Genomic DNA, 21,220 nt, shown 5'->3' with positions numbered 1-21,220 from the left:
CCCCGTTAGGAGTCTCACCGCGGCATTCTGCACCTGCTGGAGTTTCTGGGTCAGTCTCAAGGGCAGCCCCACGTAGAGCGAGTTACAATAATCCAGTCTGGAGGTGACTGTCGCGTGGATCACAGTGGCTAGGTCAGGGCGAGAGAGGTAAGGGGCCAACTGCTTAGCTTGGCAGAGATGGAAAATGCCGCCTTTGTTATAGCTGCAATCTGTGCCTCCATGGAAAGGGAGGTGTTGAAGATTACACCCAAACTCTTAACGTAATACCGTAATACACCAAACATTAAAAGCTTCACTAAACAGGGCTGTCTTCAGATGTCTTCTAAAAGTCTGGTAGTTTTAGGTTGGCTAAATGCACAGAGTCAGCCCGGGAGGAGTGGGACCCTATGTTACTGGCCCCGATCCCAACACTGTGAGTGCTGCCCACCCTGCCTTCTCGGAAGACACATGCCCACTGCAATTACTTTTTACCAAAGTTTGTGTTCCCTTTTTGCTCTCCTTATTTAAACCAGACTTCCGCTTTCAGAAGGAAGTCGTCTTCTGCCTAAAAGCTTCCTCGACTTGGCTCATTAGGCATGCTGGCATCCTCCTGGCCTTTCCCGATTCCAGCTGAGCTCCTGTCATTGTGGTTTGGAATATCCCCAAGCAGCCCTGAATTTCTCCGTCAGCTTCCTTTTTAACAGATCCCCTCACTGATGAGAGCTTTCCTCTTCTGAGGTCAGAGCGAGAAGGAAAAACGAGGAGAGGGGTTTCCTTACCAGAAGCTTGTCCCGGAGGAATCTCATGTTAGGCACGCGGTAGTTGACCTGGGGCAACATGGCCTTCAGATCCTTGGGGGTGATGCTGCAACGCAGAGAGAGGAACATGGAGTCAGGGGTCTCCATTGCGTGTGACAGAGACACAGAGAACAAAGCCCCCCCCCTCTTTTCTGGACCGGCCAGGATCTACTCACCCTTGCACTACAGGCCAAAAATGGTACCCCCATTTTTTTAAAAATTATATATGATCAAGATTTAATATATATTTATAATTGCCGCTATATCTGAATTGTCTTTGTTATATCCAATTGCAATTCAATGTATTCCTGTTGTGTTTTATGATTTTGCTGATACTGTAAGTGAGCCGGAACTGGTCTGTGACCGTAATAATAAAATTCAATTCATATATATACACCGTACCTTTCAGTGTATATGACTGTTCTTTTACTCTAAAATAATTTTCAAAATCTGGGCTCGTCTTATAACGGATAGTATCTCCCCTCATTTTCTCAAATTGGAGTCCCCCAAAATATGAGGCGTCTTTTAGATGGAAAAATACAGTGTGTGTGTGTGTATAATATAGACCTTAAGTTACTTTATCAATTGACTTCCCTTCTTCCCCTTCCATGGTTTCCATATTTACTCTTAAATGCTGCATTATTTCGCCTATACATTCAAATTAATCCATTTGTCTTAATAATTCACACTGTAGCTCTTATTTCCTGCTTGCATTTTCATCTCGCTACAATAGTTCTTTAAAGACTCAATAAAAGGTCTCTAGTCCTTAGGGAATTTTTCGTCATTTGGGTTTCCACGTACTCCATCATTTTCCAAAGCCAATCTTCTCTTACTGGGATGTCTCCTTCTTCCTATCTTTGGGCATACAACATTTCTGCTGCTGTCGTTGTATACATAAATAAGTTAACCATCTCTTTTGTAACATCATTATCTATAATTCCTAAAAGAAAAGCTTCGGGTTTTCTTGGGAATCATCAACTTAAACATCGTTTTAATCTCATTAATATATCATTTCCCAATAGCCCTTAGATTCTTCTTTTTTCTTTTGCAAGGCCACCACATAGGAAAGAATGTTCCTTCTATCATTTTGCACTTCTCATACATAGAATCATAGAATCATAGACTTGGAAGAGACCACCAGGGCCATCGAGTCCAACCCCCTGCCAAGCAGGAAACACCATCAGAGCACTCCTGACATATGGTTGTCAAGCCTCTGCTTAAAGACCTCCAAAGAAGGAGACTCCACCACACTCCTTGGCAGCAAATTCCACTGTCGAACAGCTCTTACTGTCAGGAAGTTCTTCCTAATGTTTAGGTGGAATCTTCTTTCTTGTAGTTTGGCTTAGCTTTATACATTTTGGCTTAGTTGGAGTTAAATACCGCTACTGGGTGGCCAGAGATTGCCGGGGTAATACAGGTTGATCGCGGGAGTTATAAAAATGATAGCCGTGTTTCTCCTGAGCAATCACGACGCGCCTTGCCCCCGGCGCTATTTACCTCCGCTGCCTCCTTCCCTGCTTTGAAAGCTAGTTCTCTCTTTGTCGGCGTCCGATTGGGGAAAGGAGGGAGGGCTGTGGACTGGTTGGTGATCGATGTTATGCAATCATTACCCCCAAAAGCCCAATAACTTTGGTCATTCCCCACTAAAAAAGCTCAACATCTTTGGTCGACCCTTCCCAAAAAAAGATCAACAACTATGGGCAATGACAATGGGTAGATCACTGCCAGCTTCATTATACTGGGAGTAGATTGCAGTCTCTGTAGAGTTGGACATGCTTGCACTAGGGCGACAGCCTGCCAGCAGCTGCTTTGTGGATAGAGGGGAGGCCAAGGGGAGGCGCTGTGGCTGCCAGAGCACAGCTGCAAGGCTGGCAAGGGCCCACAGCTCAGAGACCACCTTGCTGAGCAGAGCTCCCTAACTTGCTGGTCTTTTCCAACCTGGCCTGAGATGTCTTAGACTGACTCCAGCTACAAAAAGCTACCGTATTTTTCGCTCTATAAGACACACTTCCCCCTCCTAAAAAGTAAAGTGAAATGTGTGTGCGTCTTATGGAGCGAATGCAGGTGGGAGGCTCTGCTCAGCGCTCCCTTTAAAGAGCCGCGCGGAGTGTGTATGCGGCTCTTGGGGGAGGGTTTTCCCCGAGGAGGGAGAAGGGCTCCCCCAAGAGCTGCACACACGCTCCGCAAGCTCTTTAAAGGGAGCGCGGCTCTTGGGGGAGCTTTCATCCCGCTGCCCGGGAGAGGCTGTGCGCGGCTATCCCATAAGCCAGGAAAGCAAGTGGGATCGCTGCGCAGCTGTCCTGGCTTCTGGCTTAGCCACACGAAGCCTCTTGAGGGCAGGGGGAGCCTTCATCCCAGAAGCCGGAACAGCAAGAAGCTATGTTAGAAGCCAGATCCCTCTTGCGGTTCTGGCTTCTGGGATTCAGAATATTTTTTTTCTTGTTTTCCTCCTCCAAAAACTAGGTGCGTCTTGTGGTCTGGTGCGTCTTATAGAGCGAAAAAATACGGTGAATCTGCTGAACACTGTTCTCATGCAAGTGTCAAGGGGGGCAGCATGAAGGGGATACTAAGTCTTGCAAAGCAAACCAGGGGCCTCCAGCACCAGGGAGCTGCTATTTAAGAAGCAGGAACGTGAGCCAGCTGTCACCGTATGGTTGCCGCAGATTATTATTCCTTCTGGGGTGAGCACACCATCATTTTGGGGCTGCCCTCTCCCCAAAGAATCAGGTTCACAGTTTTGCACATAGTCTTGGATCCAGCTGCTCCTCCCTGTCCAACTGGTGACCCCAAGAGCTCCTTCTCCCCTCCCAGCCTCAAGTGGATGTGCCGGCTGGGATCTCTCCTCGAGGCAAGTGATCTGGCCCCAAGTAATTCACATGCCAGCCACTTAGTCACATCCAGGCTAGATTGCTTTTAAACGGCCTGAGACGAGGCTGGCTTGGGAGAGTGGCTTTATAGGAAATGATTCATAAATGGAAATGAATAAATTAGAACATAAATAAATGAGCAAGAGTTCTCAGATGTTGTAGCCACCGTGGAATGTGGCTGCCAAGGCTGTTAACAGTGGTCGGCCAGCGGACATGATGTCAATTTTGAAGCATGAGAAACGCAGGAAGCTCTCTGGGGCGAGTCAAACCGCTGGGGCTCTATCTAGCCCTGCATTGTTCATGCTGACTGAGAGGGACTCTCCAGGGTCTTAAAGGTAAAGGGACACCTGACCATTAGGTCCAGTTGTGGCCAATTCTGGGGTTGCGGCGCTCATCTCGCTTTACTGGCTGAGGGAGCCGGCGTACAGCTTCCGGGTCATGTGGCCAGCATGACTAAGCCGCTTCTGGCGAACCAGAGCAGCGCCCAGAAACGCTGTTTACCTTCCCGCCGGAGTGGTACCTATTTATCTACTTGCACTTTGACGTGCTTTTGAACTGCTAGGTTGGCAGGAGCAGGGACTGAGCAACGGGAGCTCACCCCCTCGTGGGGATTCGAACCGCCGATCTTCTGATCCGCGAGCCCTTGGCTCTGTGGTTTAGACCTCAGCACCACCCGCGTCCCCTCTTCAGGGAAGGGGAAATTCCCAGCCCTTCCTGGAGATTGAATCTGGGGCGTTTTGCAAGCAAATCAGGTGTCTCTGAGGCCCAATTCAAAGCGCTGGGCTTGACTTCTGAATCCCTAAATGGCTTGGGTCCAGAGTACCAGACTGAATTCTCCCCCGTGAACCTACCCACCTGTACCTTATGATCTTCCTTCCCAGCACACAGAATTGTAAGCGCTATGGGTTAAACCACAGAGCCTTGGGCTTGCCGATCAGAAGGTTGGGGGTTCGAATCCCAGCAACGGGGTGAGCTCCGGGTCCTCTCCTCCTCCAGCACCAGAATTCAAAAGCATCAATTCTTCGACGATCAGCCTTCTTTATGGTCCAGCTCTCACTTCCATACATCACTACTGGGAAAACCATAGCTTTAACTATACGGACCTTTGCTGGCAAGGTGATGTCTCTGCTTTTTAAGATGCTGTCTAGGTTTGTCATCGCCTTTCTCCCAAGAAGCAGGCGTCTTTTAATTTTGTGACTGCTGTCACCATCTGCAGTGATCATGGAGCCCAAGAAAGAAAAATCCCTCACTGCCTCCATTTCTTCCCCTTCTATTTGCCAGGAGGTGATGGGACCAGTGGCCATGATCTTCGTTTTTTTGATGTTGAGCTTCAGACCATATTTTGCACTCTCCTCTTTCACCCTCATTAAAAGGTTTTTAATTTATTAACATTCATATATATATGAATGTTAATAAATAACTAAAATGAGGGGGGGAAAGGAAACCCACAAAGCAGTCCATTGCAAGGGGGATCACAGCCTTGCCCACCTTGGCTGCAATCCTATTAGGCATGGCATTCCCAGGGTCACATCGGGGCTGGAGCTCACCTGCTGCTCTCCATCTCGGGCGGCAGGTGGCAGCAGGGTGAAGCCTTGGCTCAGCTGCTCCCTCCCCATGACTCCACCTCTGCTAACTTAAACCAGCTGCTCTGTGCATTGCAGGCCAGGTTTGCTGGGTGCTGGTTTCTCAGGAAGAGGGCGGTTAAAGCCCTTCCTGGGTCCCTTCCTCTCCTCCAGCCTGCACAGGTAGCTTTGCAGGTGACAGGCCTGCGAGGGGAGAACGAAACAGAACTGCGAAAACGGCCAAAATGCTAAGACGGAGATGGTAGTACCCAGTCATGTTCCTTCCCCTCCAGGTGTGACGGATCCCTTGCGCAACTCTTGCGAGGCAGCGTGGCGTAATGGTTCGAGCGTCGGACTCGGACCTGGGAGAGCAGAGTTCGAATCCTCCACTCAGCCAGCCACGAAGCTTGGAGTCAGTCGCTGCCTCTGGGCCTAGTCTACCTCTCAGGGTCGTTGTAAGGGCTGTTGAGTTTTATCAGAGGGATTCCAGCCCGATCAGCCTGTTTACCTGATGCGCATTTAAGTCCAACATGGAATTTCAGCATAAGTTGCGGATTAAAAATGGTTGCTGCAATCTCAATAGTTTGCTGGAAAGGCTTGTTCTGTGAAGGAACACTACCAATCTTAAAAAGTATGAAATAACACGAGATTAGGCGTATTTTGAAATCCAAATTGGATTAAACCGAGGTTGTTGCTTTTTAGTTTTCTTTTTAAAAAATAAATTCCACTGGGATTAAATTAAGCATTTGATTAATACAAGACCGAGGGGACTAAATGGATGCTTTGATAGAATAATCCAAGTGTAATTGCGACAGTTGCGCCTTGGACCAATCCCTCTGGGGTTAAAATGAGCTGATCGAAAGAATGCGAGCGGGATTAAAGCGAATTCAAAATTAATCCAGTGGGAAATAATAAGAAGGCTGAAAACACCATTCCTCACAAAATAATGCTTTAGAAGACATCTGAAGGCAGCCCTCTTAAGGAAGCTTTTAATGTTTAACGGACCACTGTATTTTAATACTTTGTTGGGAGCCGCCCAGAGTGGCTGGGGAAACTCAGCCAGATGGGCGGGGTATAAATAATAAATTATTATTAAAGGTAAAGGTAAAGGGACCCCTGACCATTAGGTCCAGTCGTGGCCGACTCTGGGGTTGAGGCGCTCATCTCGCTTTACTGGCCGAGGGAGCCAGCGTACAGCTTCCGGGTCATGTGGCCAGCATGACTAAGCCACTTCTGGCGAACCAGAGCAGCACACAGAAACGCCGTTTACCTTCCCGCCGGAGCAGTACCTATTTATCTACTTGCACTTGATGTGCTTTCGAACTGCTAGGTTGGCAGGAGCAGGGACCAAGCAACAGGAGCTCACCCCGTTGCGGGGATTCGAACCGCTGACCTTCCGATCGGCAAGCCCTGGGCTCTGTGGTTTAACCCACAGCGCCACCTGCTTCCCTCCAAATTATTATTATTATTATTATTATTATTATTATTATTATTATTATTATGGATTGCAGCTGGTTCCTGAAGACGGCTAATGATAGCTCTGTGTGGCATATACAGCTGAGGGGAAAACAATTCCTTTGGCGCTCTGCTTTCTCCTTGCTGCGCTTCCACGCCCGTCTCTTCCTGCATGAACTCCCATCCTTTCCTCTTCGGCATCCTGTTTACAGATCGCTGGCATACAGGGAGGGCTGTCAGGCCAGAGCTCCCACCCCCTACCACGAAAAAAGCCTCGGGTGCTCGGCCTCTCTTGCTTTTCCTTAAAGAAGGCTGATCGCCGAAGAATGGATGCTTTTGAATTCTGGTGCTGGAGGAGACTCTTGAGAGTCCCATGGACTGCAAGAAGATCAAACCTCTCCATTCTGAAGGAAATCAGCCCTGAGTGCTCCCTGGAAGGACAGATCCTGAAGCTGAGGCTCCAAGACTTTGGCCACCTCATGAGAAGAGAAGACTCCCTGGAAAAGACCCTGATGTTGGGAAAGATGGAGGGCACAAGGAGAAGGGGACGACAGAGGACGAGATGGTGGGACAGTGTTATCCAAGCTACCAGCATGAGTTTAACCAAACTGCCTAAACAACAACAATCGTGCTTTATCAACTATGCAAAAAAAAGGTGCTTCTCACACTATAATCTTTATCAAATAATACCTTCTATTATGTTTACATCCCATAACTAAGTACAGCCGTTCGCTGCTGTGGACGCCAGTTTGCAAACTGGTTCCAGGACAAAAGGAGCGACGCAACCGCAGGTGCAAACTGGGCTGCGAAGGAAGCATTTGCGATCCTGCGATGGTGCAGGAAGGGAGAGGAGGCCCCGATTTGCGGCTCTTCTGGAGAGAACGGCGCTCCTCACTCACCTGCCTTCTCTCGACCTGTCCATCGAGTCAAACTGCTTCCTTAGCCACCTTTCGATGTGGAGCGGCGTCTGCGATCGCTGCGTGTCCGTCAGCAGCCAATTCAAGCCGGCCACCCAGAGGTTGACATCTTCTTCGCAAAAGGCTGGAAAAGAGAACGGCAGAGAACGAAGACGGAGGGGAGACCTTGCTGCCTGTACTTCGGCTCAAAGAAAAGGTCCAAACCGCAGCCTATTTCCCCATCGGGATCTGGCCAGGAACCGGGGCAGAGGCTCTGCTCGCTGCACAAAACATTTAACCCCTCCAGCTTTCAATGTAGTCGATGGACCCCTAGGGATGTGGGTGGTCTTCACGAAGTAGAAGACTCTGACAAGGAAGGTGGCAAGAGGGACTGGCACATGGGTAGGCAAACTAAGGCCCGGGGGCCGGATCTGGCCCAATCGCCTTCTAAATCTGGCCTGTGGACGGTCCGGGAATCAGAGTGTTTTACATGAGTAGAATGTGTCCTTTTATTTAAAATGCATCTCTGGGTTATTTGTGGGGCCTGCCTGGTGTTTTTACATGAGTAGAACGTGTGCTTTTATTTACGGTATGCTACGATAATCGTTATTGTCATTCTCCCACACAGAACAACGAAATTGAAAAATCTATGGTACATAAGACATTCAAAACCCAACAAGCCTGCTGTCCCAGCTATCCCAGCCTGGTTAGCCCCCTAAAAACTCTGACACCGCATAATTGAATACAATATACTCACATAAAGACTACCTTACACTGCGTTTAAAACCAAAATCGCATTTGGATAGAAACTGTTTCTCAGGCAGCTAGTCCTAGTCTTTATAACCCTGGATCTTCTTCCAGAAGGCAGAAGCTGAAAGAGATAATTTCCGGGGTGCGCACTATTCTGCGCTATCTCTGCAGCTTTCTTGTGACACCTGGAAGCGTAGATTTGATCCAAGGTGGGAAGAGTGCACCCAGTTATTCTCTCTGCAGTCTTTACAACCCTGGACAGCTTCTCTGGGTTATTTGTGGGGCATAGGAATTCATTCATATATTTTTTTCAAAATATAGTCCGGCCCTCCCACAAGGTCTGAGGGACAGTGGACCGGCCCCCTGCTGAAAAAGTTTGCTGGCCCCTGGCAAATTCCCTGCAGCCCAGATTAACCCGTCTCTTTTTGCCTGGAGAAAAGTGTCTTGTTGGAACATTGCAGACAAGAGGAGATTGGGAGCCTGAAAACAGCTCTGGATGAGAGAGTGCCAAGACAAACATCTTCTCTTCCTTATGCTTTACTTGCATTTGTTTGTTTATTGGATTTATATTCTACCTTTTTCTACAAGGAGCTGGAGCACAAGATTCCCTCTTCCTCATTTAATCCCCACAAAAGCCCTGCAAGGTAAGATAGGCTGAGAGGCAGTGACTGGTCCCTAAAGTCACCCATGGCTGAGTGGGAATTCGAACCCTGGTCTCCCACATCCTAGTCCGACACTCTCTAACCACTGCACCGCACTTCCTGATATGTGCATTTATTTATTTAGTGCAAGTGTGCGTGTGTGAAATCTCTCTAGCTGAGATTCCTGCATGGCAGGGGGTTGGAAAAGATGAGCCTCACAGTCCCATCCGACTCGACAATTCTATGATTGCATGGTGCCGTTTCAGTGTTGGCTAAAAAAATCAGATATTTTCTCAAGCTTTTGCTGGCTGTTAACATCATTTGGGTGCATTTATTTATTTTAAATTATTGGGTTTTTCAAATTAAAATTTTACAGAGATATATCAATCATAAATCATAAAAACAAGATTGCGAGGAATCTCCTGGACCTCCATCTTCCCATTTGTGGGTATAATAATAATAATAATAATAATAATAATAATAATTTATTATTTATACCCCACCCATCTGGCTGGGCTTCCCCAGCCACTCTGGGTGGCTTCCAACAAAATATTAAAATACCGTAATACATCAAACATTAAAAGTTCCCTAAACAGGGCTGCCTTCAGATTATTAATCATTCCCTCCTGCATTTTTTATGATAATCCAAACCCTTTACTTCTTCCATTGTGTCTAGAATTCACCCTTAAACTACAAGTGATATTCCAATCCTACTAATGATTTTAACTGTTTACAATAGTCTTCAAGATAAGTTATGTACAGTATTTTCCCCATTCCTTATTAAATTTTTTCGTCTTCCTGATTTCTTCCCGTCATTTTAGCCTTTTCGGCATAGTCCATCAACTTCATTTATTAATTTTATTATTGCCCCAGCCTATAGGCTGCTGTTTTGATATTTTGTGCGCATGATGTATTTGGGTAATTAGAAATCCCCCAGAATCTCTAGTCAGGCCTGGGGGCAAAGACTCCTGTCTGAAACCCTGGGGAGCAGCTGCCAGTCCGAGTAGACAATATTGACCTGGATGGACCCAATGGTCTGGGCTCAGGGTAAGGCAGCTTCCTCTGTTCCCACGTCCATTGCTATGCAACGCCTTGTACCGTTTCGGTGACACCCGATACAGAAGTTCCCCTTTAGGGAAACTGGAGCGTGGATTTGCACAAAGGGAAATAGGGATGTTTTCTGCTGGGAAAATTACAGGGAGAGTTGAATGCTGCCGTAAAAGCAGAGCGGAAGGCAGGTGCGCCACACCCCATAGGCGTCGCGTTAGTCATACGATGCTTATTTGTCCTGGCCGGAGGCCAGAGGCAGACAAAACAGGCTGAGAACATCACCCTTTAGATTCCAGAAACAGCATCAAGCCAAGCAGAGAACAACTGGAGGGCCGGGTTTGGGGGTGCTATATGGTAACTTATGGACCTAATAGGTATCTAAAGCCTTGCACATGTTGCCATGCAACCAATCCCTGCATAATGTAGGCCCCTTATATATAGAAATGAGCAAACCAGTTATATTTCAGTGATATTTTAGGGAGCAGGCTAGCAGGCGGGGCCCATGATTTACATCCTAGGAGCCTACACAACGCAAAACACTGTTGCTGTATGTACGTTTTATTTTATATATTTTTTATCTTATATTCTGGAAATGTACATTCAGGTTTTTTCCCCTTTAAATTTTTTTTGGACCCCCAAGAGAGCGGGGCCCTAAGCCAGGGGTCAGCAAACTTTTTCAGCAGGGGGCCGGTTCACTGTCCCTCAGACCTTGTGGGGGGCAGGACTATATTTTTGGGGGGGAGGGGAGAACAAATTCCTATGCCCCACAAATAACCCAGAGGTGCATTTTAAATAAAAGGACACAATCTACTAATGTAAAAACACGCTGATTCCTGGACCGTCCACGGGCCGGATCCTGCTCCTGCGCCTTAGTTTGCATACCCATGCCCTAAACTGTAGCTTGCTTAGCTTATACAGTCGTATCTCGGGTTACAACCACTTCAAGGTTGTGTCTTTTTGGGTTACGGACCGCCAAAACCCGGAAGTACCGGAATGGGTTACTTCCGGGTTTCGGTGGCCGCACATGTGCAGAAGCGCTAAATTGTGCTTTGCGCATGCACAGAAGCACCGAATTGCAACCCGCACATGCGCAGACGCAGGTTGCGAACGCTGCAGGTTGCGAACGTGCAGCCCGCACGGATCACGTTCGCAACCCGAGCGTCCACTGTACGTAAATCCGGCACTGGGTCAGTCCTGTTGCTGCTGTTCATTGGGATGTGCAGGCAGCAGCGAGGTAAGTACGGTGCCACAAAAACCACCAGGCGCATAGGATTGGCTCTGGCAAAGAGCAACAGGCTGGAGATCAGGCGAGGAGAACCCCTCCTCTCACCACAACTCCCGCTGCCATGCGTCCGTCGCTCCTGCGAGAAACTCGGGCGATTATCTCAGAGCGCAACCTAATTAGGAGAAAGTAATCTTCCATCTATGCTAATCCGAGCAAGGTGTAACCACAGACAGTCTCGGTTTGCTTAATAGAAAGTAGACGCTGCAAATGGAAACAGCTCGGTTTCCAAATCTCATTCTTTTGCTCATCTATTAATGGCGACCCAGGGAGGGAGGGAACAGGTTGCAAGCGAATTTCCAGGTAAAAAGAGGCGGTCTCTGTTTGCGTATGCAGGCCAACGGAACAGGCAAGGGGTCAGAAAAGCACCTTCCTCCTCTCCTCCTCTCCCAGGCCTCGTCTTTCTAGTCAATAAAATGGGCTTGGTGTCTTTATAGAATCGTAGGCTTGGAAGGGACTGAATAGGTGGCAAGAATCCCCTCCCTCCCTGGCAAGGGGTGTAAAGATTTGCCTCCCCTCTCCACAAACCTCCTCCCCATTGCGTCCCACTGACCAGCCAAGCTCAAGGTCTTCAGCCTGAAGTCAATTCCGTATAAGACAACGAAGCACAAAGCCGAATCCAGTTTCCGGGCATCTTCTGGGTATCGTTCAAAATCCCGGGAATTCTTCCCTGGACGGATCTCCTTAATTTCCCTAATGTCCACTGCAAGTTAAAGAGAGAGGGAGAGAAAGAGATGAACACGTCTCAATGTTTTTCCCAAAGACCTGGTAGGTTTAGGCTTGCTCAAAAACACCCACATCACCTGGCTGTTTCCAGATTCTCCCTTCTTTTCTTTTGAAATAGATTTTTGAAAATTAAATTCGGTATATAAAATAAGGTAAATAACAGTAACCCAGAGCGAAATCATTTCATAAGGTATTGCGATCACTATATGCATGATAGCAATCAGGTTCAGCAATGTGTGTAATAGATTTGATCCCCTCTTCTTCTGACACTGGGATTGCAACGACCACAGCCTGTGATTCATGCATTTCATCCTTGTTGACATCTGCATTAGATTAGAACTGATTTTATATGTGTGTGTTGTTGCCATTGTTCAAAATTATTATCATTTATATATAATTTTCAAACTTGCCTTTATATATGCAAATGCTTTAACTGTTTTTATATATGCAATTTTTTTCTCAGTAGGTTTTCATTGCATTGAGACACCTCATGGGAAGTGATTTGAAATTGTTTTAAATAGTTTTTAATGCTGTATTTTATATTGCTGTCACTTGCCCTGGGCTGTTCTGGTGAAGGTCAGGTTAATAAACAACAACAACAACAACAATCATCACAATAATATTCTGCACTAATTAACTTGAAGTTCCCACCTCCATCTCATTCCTTTCATATTAAGAGGCAATTTATAAGATTCCCAGGGTGGTATTTATGTGGAATGAATTAATCTAGATTATACGGACTCAATTAATCAACTTAACACTAACCCTCATGTTGTTTACAGCCAAGAGAGAACGTTGCATTTCTCACTGGAAGAGTTTCTTGGCCGAGGCTTCGGACCTTTCAATGCATCACAGGCAGAATTCAACAGGTGCAGCTCTCCCCCAGCGTAGAGATGAAGCAACGAAGGCGAGAAGGGAGGGAGGGATGTCCCTGTTGAATATCTGCACAGAGTCGGCCCCCTGGCTGCTTCGCATGCGTGCCCAGTACTTAGCAGTCGCCCCTCAGCCAAATGTGCGGACCGTCTCCCTCGAAACACGTAACCCGCCACGCAGGCCTCCGGTCTGGGAGTGAAACAGCCTTTGTTCCTGGGGCACCTCTCCTTTTCTCAAACCGCTTCCACATGGCCAGCCTCATGCAGGGACCGGTTGCCCTGGAAACGTCGGGATGCAGTCAAGAAACTCCAGGCCATCACCCGTTTGCATTTCCCCGGGCCTGGGAATTTCTTTTACTCAAGAGAAATCTGGAGACGGAGGGGAAGTCAGGACAGTGGGCTGGGAATGAGAAGGGATGCCTAGACCAAGGAGCTCAGTAGGGTGTCCTCCTAATGACAGGGCCGGCTCTGTCGTTGGGCAGAGGGAGACAGCTGCCTTGGGTGTCAAAGGCTTACTTCTTCAAAGCATCCATTATTATTGCGATATTTTTACTCCCAGGGAGAGGATTTTTGGCCTCGAGTGACAAAATGGCTCGTCATGCCTTGGATACTGTCAGGTGCTGTTGGTGGTTGCTCGTGAGTAACCAGGCAGGACTCCAACCTGTCTTTTACAGGTTTTATTGGCGCAAACACATAGCTGTCAACCTTCCCTTTTTTTTGCAGGAAATTCCCTTATTCCAGCGCCGTTTCCCGCTGCTTCCCGCTGCTATCCCGGATTGTTAGATATTCTGTACAGTAGACTGTCCCCGGGATAGCTGAGGCTGCTGATCCCTTATTTTCAAATCTGAAAGTTGATAGCTATGTGCAAACTATTTACAGTGCAGAACCACAAAGTTTATGTCCGTATCAGTCACTTGCAGAATCCAGGAGTGGCCCCTTCTGGTTTCTCCCCCAACTTAAGAACTTCGGCACCCCAAGCCGCCTCCTCCCCTCCTTGCGTTTCACCCCTCTGTTCAAGCTGGGCGACGGAAGGGGCGCGCGTCCCTCCTGGCCAGCCCCGCGAGGTGAGGCGCTGGGACTCTCAGCAGCATCCTCGACCCCTTTCCTCACTTGGCTGGCCCCTTCCCCCTCTTCTCCACTGGAGCTGTGGCTTTTCTCACCGCTGGAAGAGGAGCTGCTCCTCAGGAGTTTCGGAGGCTCTCTGTATCCCAACGGCCCCCCTGCCTCCCTCCCCGGTTCCGATGGCAGTCCCCTGACAGATACTGTGCAGTGTTCAAAATTAGCCAGGCGCCAGGAGCATTTTGAACCCGCAACCAAGTGAAGATGCCTGGGTGCCAGGATGGTTCCTGAAGTCTCTGCTATCTGGAGGTGCATCTCTGGGCATCCTTGGACCTAGGCTGTTTTCACACACCAATACCCGGTCCTGTAGAATTCTATCAGGCATATTTTATCTGCACAATTGGAATGAATTTCTGGAACCAAAATGCCTTTTCTGTGCAGCCTGAGCAGGAGCAGGAAACGAGGTTATAGCAAACTGCTGCCACTTGTCTTTGCTCACCCCACCCCACTGCCCTGCTCACAGATGTGAAGAATATTCCTACGTTATGAATGGTCCGCATCACCCTTAATCAAAAAGGACACAACAGGCCAATAGATATGCGGTTTCAGTTCTCAAAGCTCTTTACCCAGCTCAAGGTTGTCATCTGAACCATGCAACAGAACAACACCACCACAAACTGGCTTATAAGTATACAGTGGTGCCCCGCAAGACGAATGCCTCGCAAGACGGAAAAACCGCTAGACGAAAGGGTTTTCCGTTTTTGAGTTGCTTCGCAGGACGAATTTCCCTATGGGCTTGCTTCGCAAGACGAAAATGTCTTGCGAGTCTTGAGATTTTTTTTTCGCTCCCCCCCCCCCTTTATCTAAGCCGCTAAGCCTTTAATAGCCTTTTAGCAGCTAATCCGCTAAGCCGATAAGCCTTTAATAGCCGCTAAACCGCTAATAGCGCTAATCCGTTAAGACGCTAATAGGGTTGCTTCGCAAGACGAAAAAACCGCTAGACGAAGACACTCGCGGAACGGATTAATTTCGTCTTGCGAGGCACCACTGTAAAACCAAATTCACTAGAATAATAGCTAGAATAGAGATAGACTTGTAACCATTCAAGCAACAAACATACTAAGGTGCCATGTGCAAAACAAAGCCTGGAGATACTGTAAACATGGAGTGGATAAATGTACAACTGTATCTTAACAAGTTACATGTGCAATAAACGTTGTACAGACTGGATAAACGAACCGTTCAACAAGCAGCATAAGTCCAGTCAGAGAGCGGCAACCCCGTACCACCACAATGGCAAGGATTCGCCACACTGGAGAATATGAAAAAGGTTTTCAAAGCTGTTTTTCAAAGATTGAACTGGATGAGATGGTCTTCAATGGGTCTTGAGTTGGAAACACAAAGCAATTGGGCAAAAGGAGACTTGTTCTGCGGATATATTACAGGTTTCGCTACACGCTTCATCAGTCCGAAAAGCTGCATGATACAAAATAGCACTCCAATTACAATGTGTGGTAAACCATAAAAATCAGAAAGTATCAAAATGGGCACTAGACATTCTATTTGGGCCACCGTAACCTTGGTTTAGGGACGCGGGTGGCGCTGTGGGTTAAACCACAGAGTCTAGGACTTGCCAATCAGAAGGTCGGCGGTTCGAATCCCCGCAACGGGGTGAGCTCCCGTTGCTCGGTCCCTGCTCCTGCCAACCTAGCAGTTCGAAAGCACACCAGTGCAAGTAGATAAATAGGTACCGCTCCGGCGGGAAGGTAAATGGCGTTTCCGTGCACTGCTCTGGTTCGCCAGAAGCGGCTTAGTCATGCTGGCCACATGACCCAGAAGCTGTACGCGGGCTCCCTTGGCCAATAAAGCGAGATGAGCACCACAACCCCAGAGTCGGTCACGACTGGACCTAATGGTCAGGGGTCCCTTTACCTTTACTAACCTTGGTTTAAGGAGCCAATTGGTGCCAAGCTTATATATCTGACACTGATACAGTGCACCGTGACTTGGGAACAGCCCATCTTTTGACGTTCTGCCTTGGGTAGCAAAGTTGGCTTGATCTGGCCCTGCCTTGCGGAAGCGATGCCCGATGGCCCACAATCCCTCTGGCTGTCCCAGGCCCCTTGATACCCATCCATTAGCACCGGCCATTTTTAATAACAACTTTTAAAGAACCTGAAAAAAACAACCGTGCAGGCTAAAACCTATAGCATGTTAACACCTGTGGCTCAGAGATCTGCACTGGCTGCCCATTTGCTACGAGGCCAACTTCAAGGTGTTACTATTACCAGATAAAACAACTTAGCAACTTGGGACCTGCGAGATCGCCTTGCCCTAAATATGCCCGCCAGACGGCTTTGATCGGGAGAAGTGGTGCTGTTATGGGTGCCACACAATGCCCGTTCCACATCTGTAAGGACTCAATATTTCACTTTGGAACTCCCTGCCTATTGACACCAGACAGGTGACGTCACTGACCACTCCTTCTTTTAGGGTCTCTGTGTCTGGACACAAGGACTTCAGTTTACAGAAAGTTGCTGTGCTTTTAATACGTTATTAGTCTACTGCTGCTTTAACTTTTCGAAAGCCTTACATTACGGTTGTTATTTTTGCTTACTGATAATTTTATCGTTTTATCCTCTTTGTAAACCGTGTTGAGGGGGCTGTTGTTGTTGCTTCACAACAGGGGTGGGCAAGGTTCACCTTGCCTGGGCCAGTTCACTCCAGCGGAGATCCGTCTGTGGGCTGGATCGCGCGCCAGCCTGTAATTTCTGGCATCTGCGTCTGTGCAAACGTGATTTCCGGCGCCGCAGAAGTGAGTCCCCACACTGTGCTGTACCGGTTTAGCACAGTGCACAGGAACTCAGTTTGGGGGTGACTCGTGGGCCGGTTAAATGACCACCGTGGGCAGCTTGTGGCGCATGACCCCTGCTTCACAACACACATTTCATGGAACAAGTAAACAAATTTGAACGCTGCCCTAGACTCTCCAGTCTAAAAGCCTGGCAAACTGTTCCGCATGCCGCAAACTCCATCCCAACTCGGCCCATCGCAGTTTCCACCTACTGTAGACACCATTGTTCTGAGTATTTCTCAGAAAGTCAAGTCCTGAAACCAATGCCAGCAAACTACACCAAGGCTGGAGAGGATTTATTTTTGCAATTATGAAAATAGACCTTGGCTATTTTCATCGTAACTCTCCGGCCACCGCAAAGTAGCATTTCCTTCCTGCTTACAGCTTACCCCATCCTTGGCTTTCTCCTTCCTCGATGTTCCTCCTGAGAAAACCTCTCCTGCTAACGTGACGTCTCCTGCCAATCCCAGTTGTGAGGTGGTTCAGTTTTCCCCTCAGCGCCTGGCAGTTTTCAACAGACCTGCTCATCTGAAATGTCCCACCCCAAATTCATCACTGCTGCTGTCCTTTTGATTTCCCAGACCCCCCCCCAATTTTTTTTTTTTAAAAACCTGTATTCCTGTACATACACCACTATTCATGACAGTATACATCTGCGAAACCCTTTCTTATTAAGCATAAACCTTTGTGACCAGTGTTTGGGTGTTCTTGAGAAGTTGTAAACAAAATAAATCTCTGCCATTCGATTAATATTTTTAATGCAAAACCTATTAACTGTTCATGGATGCAACTCAGAGACATCACTGTTCAGACATCTCCAATAATCTGAATGCAACTTCTTGCCTCTTCACATCTTTAAATGACTTGCCTGTCGGCAAAAAGGACAGAAAATACCCCTGGCAATCTTTTGTAATTTTGGCACAAATTTGGCACACATAACTAGCAAGGATCCCCAGAGATGGCTTACAGAGAGAGAGATCTTACATCTCACGGTCGTACTAACAAGATGGAGCCTCTGATTTCTGGTCATTCTCTCAACATTTTCCTACTTTATGCACCAGTAATGATTAGCAAAGCATGCAAAAGTTGTTGCAGATCACCTTTTGAAATGGGCCTCTGTCTCTATTTCCATCTGTTTCCCCTTTTCTGCCTTATCTGTTCCCTGTCGGCGTCCCTTTTCCTATCTCCTCTGCGCATCCATGCCTGCTTCCGCCTGTTTCTCCCCACAAATAACCCCACAGGGGATATATTTTATGGGGCCAAATGACTCTGGCAAAAGTGTGCCGCCCTTGCCAAAAACCCCTATCTCCTGTTCTCTGGGAACAACGCAATCGGTACGGGCACTCTCTCGCTCACAAACAGAATATAAGAATGTAAGAAAAAAAGGAAGGAAAAGTTGGGATTTGTGCACAGGCAAAAACCTTCCCAAAAAACAAAAACAAAACAAACACCTTCCCAAAAACCAACAGGACCACATCAAGATGGACGGCAGTTTAAGAAGTTGGGGGGTAAAAAATGGTAAAGGGACCCCTGACTGTTAGGTCCAGTCGCGGACGACTCTGGGGTTGCGGCGCTCGTCTCACTTTACTGGCCGAGGGAGCCGGCGTACAGCTTCTGGGTCATGTGGCCAGCATGACTAAGCCGCTTCTGGCGAACCAGAGCAGCGCACGGAAACGCCGTTTACCTTCCCGCCAGAGCAGTACCTATTTATCTACTTGCACTTTGATGTGCTTTCCAACTGCTAGGTTGGCAGGAGCAGGGACCGAGGAATGGGAGCTCACCCCATCGCGGGGATTCGAACCACTGACCTTTCGATCAGCAAGCCCTAGGCTCTGTGGTTTAGACCAGAGCGCAACCCGCGTCCCCCTAAAAATAAGCCATGGGGTCAACAACTCCTGTCTTATTCCCTCCATCACATTTGGGAACATCACTGGAAGGCCACTTACGCCCCCAGGAACAAGGCTATTTCGTTTCCTCCCGTGTTATAAATAGGACCGAGTGTACTTTTGGGGATTTCCGGAGTCTGACACAAGTTTCCAGAAACCATCACACCCAGAGACCTGGGTCACATTATGCAGCGATTGTTTCCAGCGCTGTACCACGAGGGAGACTTTTGGCACACGGCTGTTTCAAACTCTGTATCCGTGTGGATCTTTGTACGTTTGCTCCCACAGCAGCTGGCTTAGGGGGTCTGCAGCAAATAATTCTCAACCATTTCAAAAACAAACCAATTCCATGGGGTTTATACAGTATACACATTTTGGGCAGGGGTAGCAGCCATGACACTTAAACCAACCTCAAACCTGTTTAGAAGAGAGGTGCCCTCATCCGCAAAGGAGACAGAGGGCAGCCTTTGGCCGAATTGACAAAGCCCCAAAACTCTCGCCTTAACTTCCAGCCTGTTTGGTTTTCCTTCTCCTGCCTGACTGTCCTCCGCCTCAAGAGTAGTTTGATCTCATCCGTTCAAATTACAGCTGTCTGCCGACAAGGGGCCATTTAAACGCAAAGCCTGCCCACCTTTCCAGCACGACTCTCATTACGCTCTTTGAAGCAGCCGCAGCCAGGGGGGTTATTATGGGGTGGTTTCCGGCTCTGCGGTCTTGGACTAGGAGACGGCTTGGAGGGGTGAGCTTTCTGCAGAGCCAGAGGTCTGGGGGCACCACCTTCTGGGGGCAACTTTGGACTCTCCCAGGTGCCCAGAAATTGACCACCACCCCCCCCCCCAGCCCCACTAAAAAGGCACACACAAAAAAGGAGATTTCGACTAAACATCGGGAAGAACTTTCTGACGGAAAGAGTCCCTCGACAGCGGAACAGACTCCCTTGAGAGATGGTAGACCAGGCTTCCTCAACCTCTGGCCCTCCAGATGTTTTTTGCCTACAACTCCCATGATCCTTAGCTAGCAGGACCAGTGGTCAGGGATGATGGGAGTTGTAGTCCCAAAACATCTGGAGGGCCGAGGTTGAGGAAGCCTGTGGTAGACTCTCCTTCCTCGGAGGTTTTTAAGCAGCTCAGCAGAAGAGCATCTCTTTTGCATGCTCCCTGACTGAAACCCTGGAGAGCTGCCAGTCTGTGTAGACAATATTGATCTAGGTGGAACAATAGTCTGGCTCAAAATGAGGCAGTTTCCTATTTTCCACCATGTGTGCAAATGTATAGTCATTTCCTGTTATCAATAACAACTCCACCAAATCATAAATGTGACACTTTTCTTGTGCCTATGCTTAAGCTTTACACAGGATTGTACCTCTCGGGTTTTGTGGCTATAGAAATGCAATGCCAACCAAAGATGGTATTTCATGCATCCATTCACAAAAGACCCATAACAATAACTTGGTTAGTCTCTGAAGTATCACAAGACTCCTTGTTGTCTATGAGTACAGAAAGGGACGCCGTGCGCTGTATCCAACAGGCATCACGCTCAGAGTAAACTCACTGAAACTGATGGGTATGACTAGCTTAGGCTCATTAAGTTCAATGGGTCTACTCTGAACGTGGCTACAGCCCTGAAAAACCAGTGAGGAAAATAACTGAAATTAAATTATATTGTCTCTTGCACTCCTTCCCTGATCTTGCTAACTGGGACGTCGTCAAAGATTGCATAAATTCAGACGCAGATGTATGCCAAGCCTGTTTCCAAGTTTATGTTTTATGTCGCTGATGGGATTGTGTGTGCTCTTAAAAAAAAATTATAAGCTTCACTGAGCAATGCAAAAGCACTGGGTGGGCGGAGGATAAGTTTTCTAATTATGTAAATTGATGATCTCATTGCAGACATGTTTATTTCATCATGTATCAATGCATACAAGTCAGACAGTCTTCTCTGTTAAGCTAAATGCAGGCTTCTTGTAATTCCATTCTCTGGACTCTCGCCCTGTGAAAGAATTCTGACTTGTGCGACTTTAAAAACAACACACACACACACACACACAACCCTGCAGGATCTATTATATAATACAGAAAGTCTAATGTTGCCCTGAAAATATTGACTCCAAAACCTTGCAGCTAAGGACTAGGGTCCCTATACATTTGAAGCAGTATCATACCACTTTAAAACAGTCATGGCTTCCCCCAAGGAATTCTGGGAACTGTAGTTTGTTAAGGGTGCTGAGGCCCCTATTCCCCTCACAGAGCTATAATTCCCAGCGTTACCTGGGAAGAGGATTGACCGTTAAACCACTCTGGAAATTGTAGTTCTGTGACAGGGAATAGGGGGTCTCCTAATAGCTCTCCACACCCGTAACAAACTACAGCTCCCAGAATTCTTTGGGGGGAGCTATGACTATTTAAAGCGGAATGATACCACATTAAATGTATAGCGCATATGTTCACCAAGGTCGTTTTCAGCCAGCTGATGACCTTAAAAGTATTAATTTCACTAAGGTAGCCATCGCATTCCATCAAGGGCCGAGACTGCCTTCTTCAAATG

At 47.6% G+C, this 21,220-nt stretch overlaps 1 protein-coding gene across 1 annotated transcript in view; it reads right to left on the bottom strand.

Moving 5' to 3' along the window:
• The window catches only part of LOC308480741 (1-phosphatidylinositol 4,5-bisphosphate phosphodiesterase gamma-1-like), an 80,682-nt gene that overhangs the window by 41,022 nt on the left and 18,440 nt on the right, over positions 1 to 21,220 (bottom strand). The window contains exons 2-4 of the mRNA XM_081012495.1: positions 11,833 to 11,982; positions 7,560 to 7,701; positions 759 to 843 (exon numbers count right to left, since the gene is read on the bottom strand). Coding sequence (XP_080868621.1) covers positions 759 to 843; positions 7,560 to 7,701; positions 11,833 to 11,982 — 377 coding nt within the window. The remainder of the gene's footprint in view (positions 1 to 758; positions 844 to 7,559; positions 7,702 to 11,832; positions 11,983 to 21,220) is intronic.

This window comes from Podarcis pityusensis (genome assembly GCF_964106645.2).
Source record: "Podarcis pityusensis genome assembly, chromosome: 7".
NCBI lineage: Eukaryota > Metazoa > Chordata > Lepidosauria > Squamata > Lacertidae > Podarcis > Podarcis pityusensis.
The sequence above is the reverse complement of the archived record's forward strand: the minus strand, read 5'-3'. Positions and strand labels throughout refer to the sequence as shown.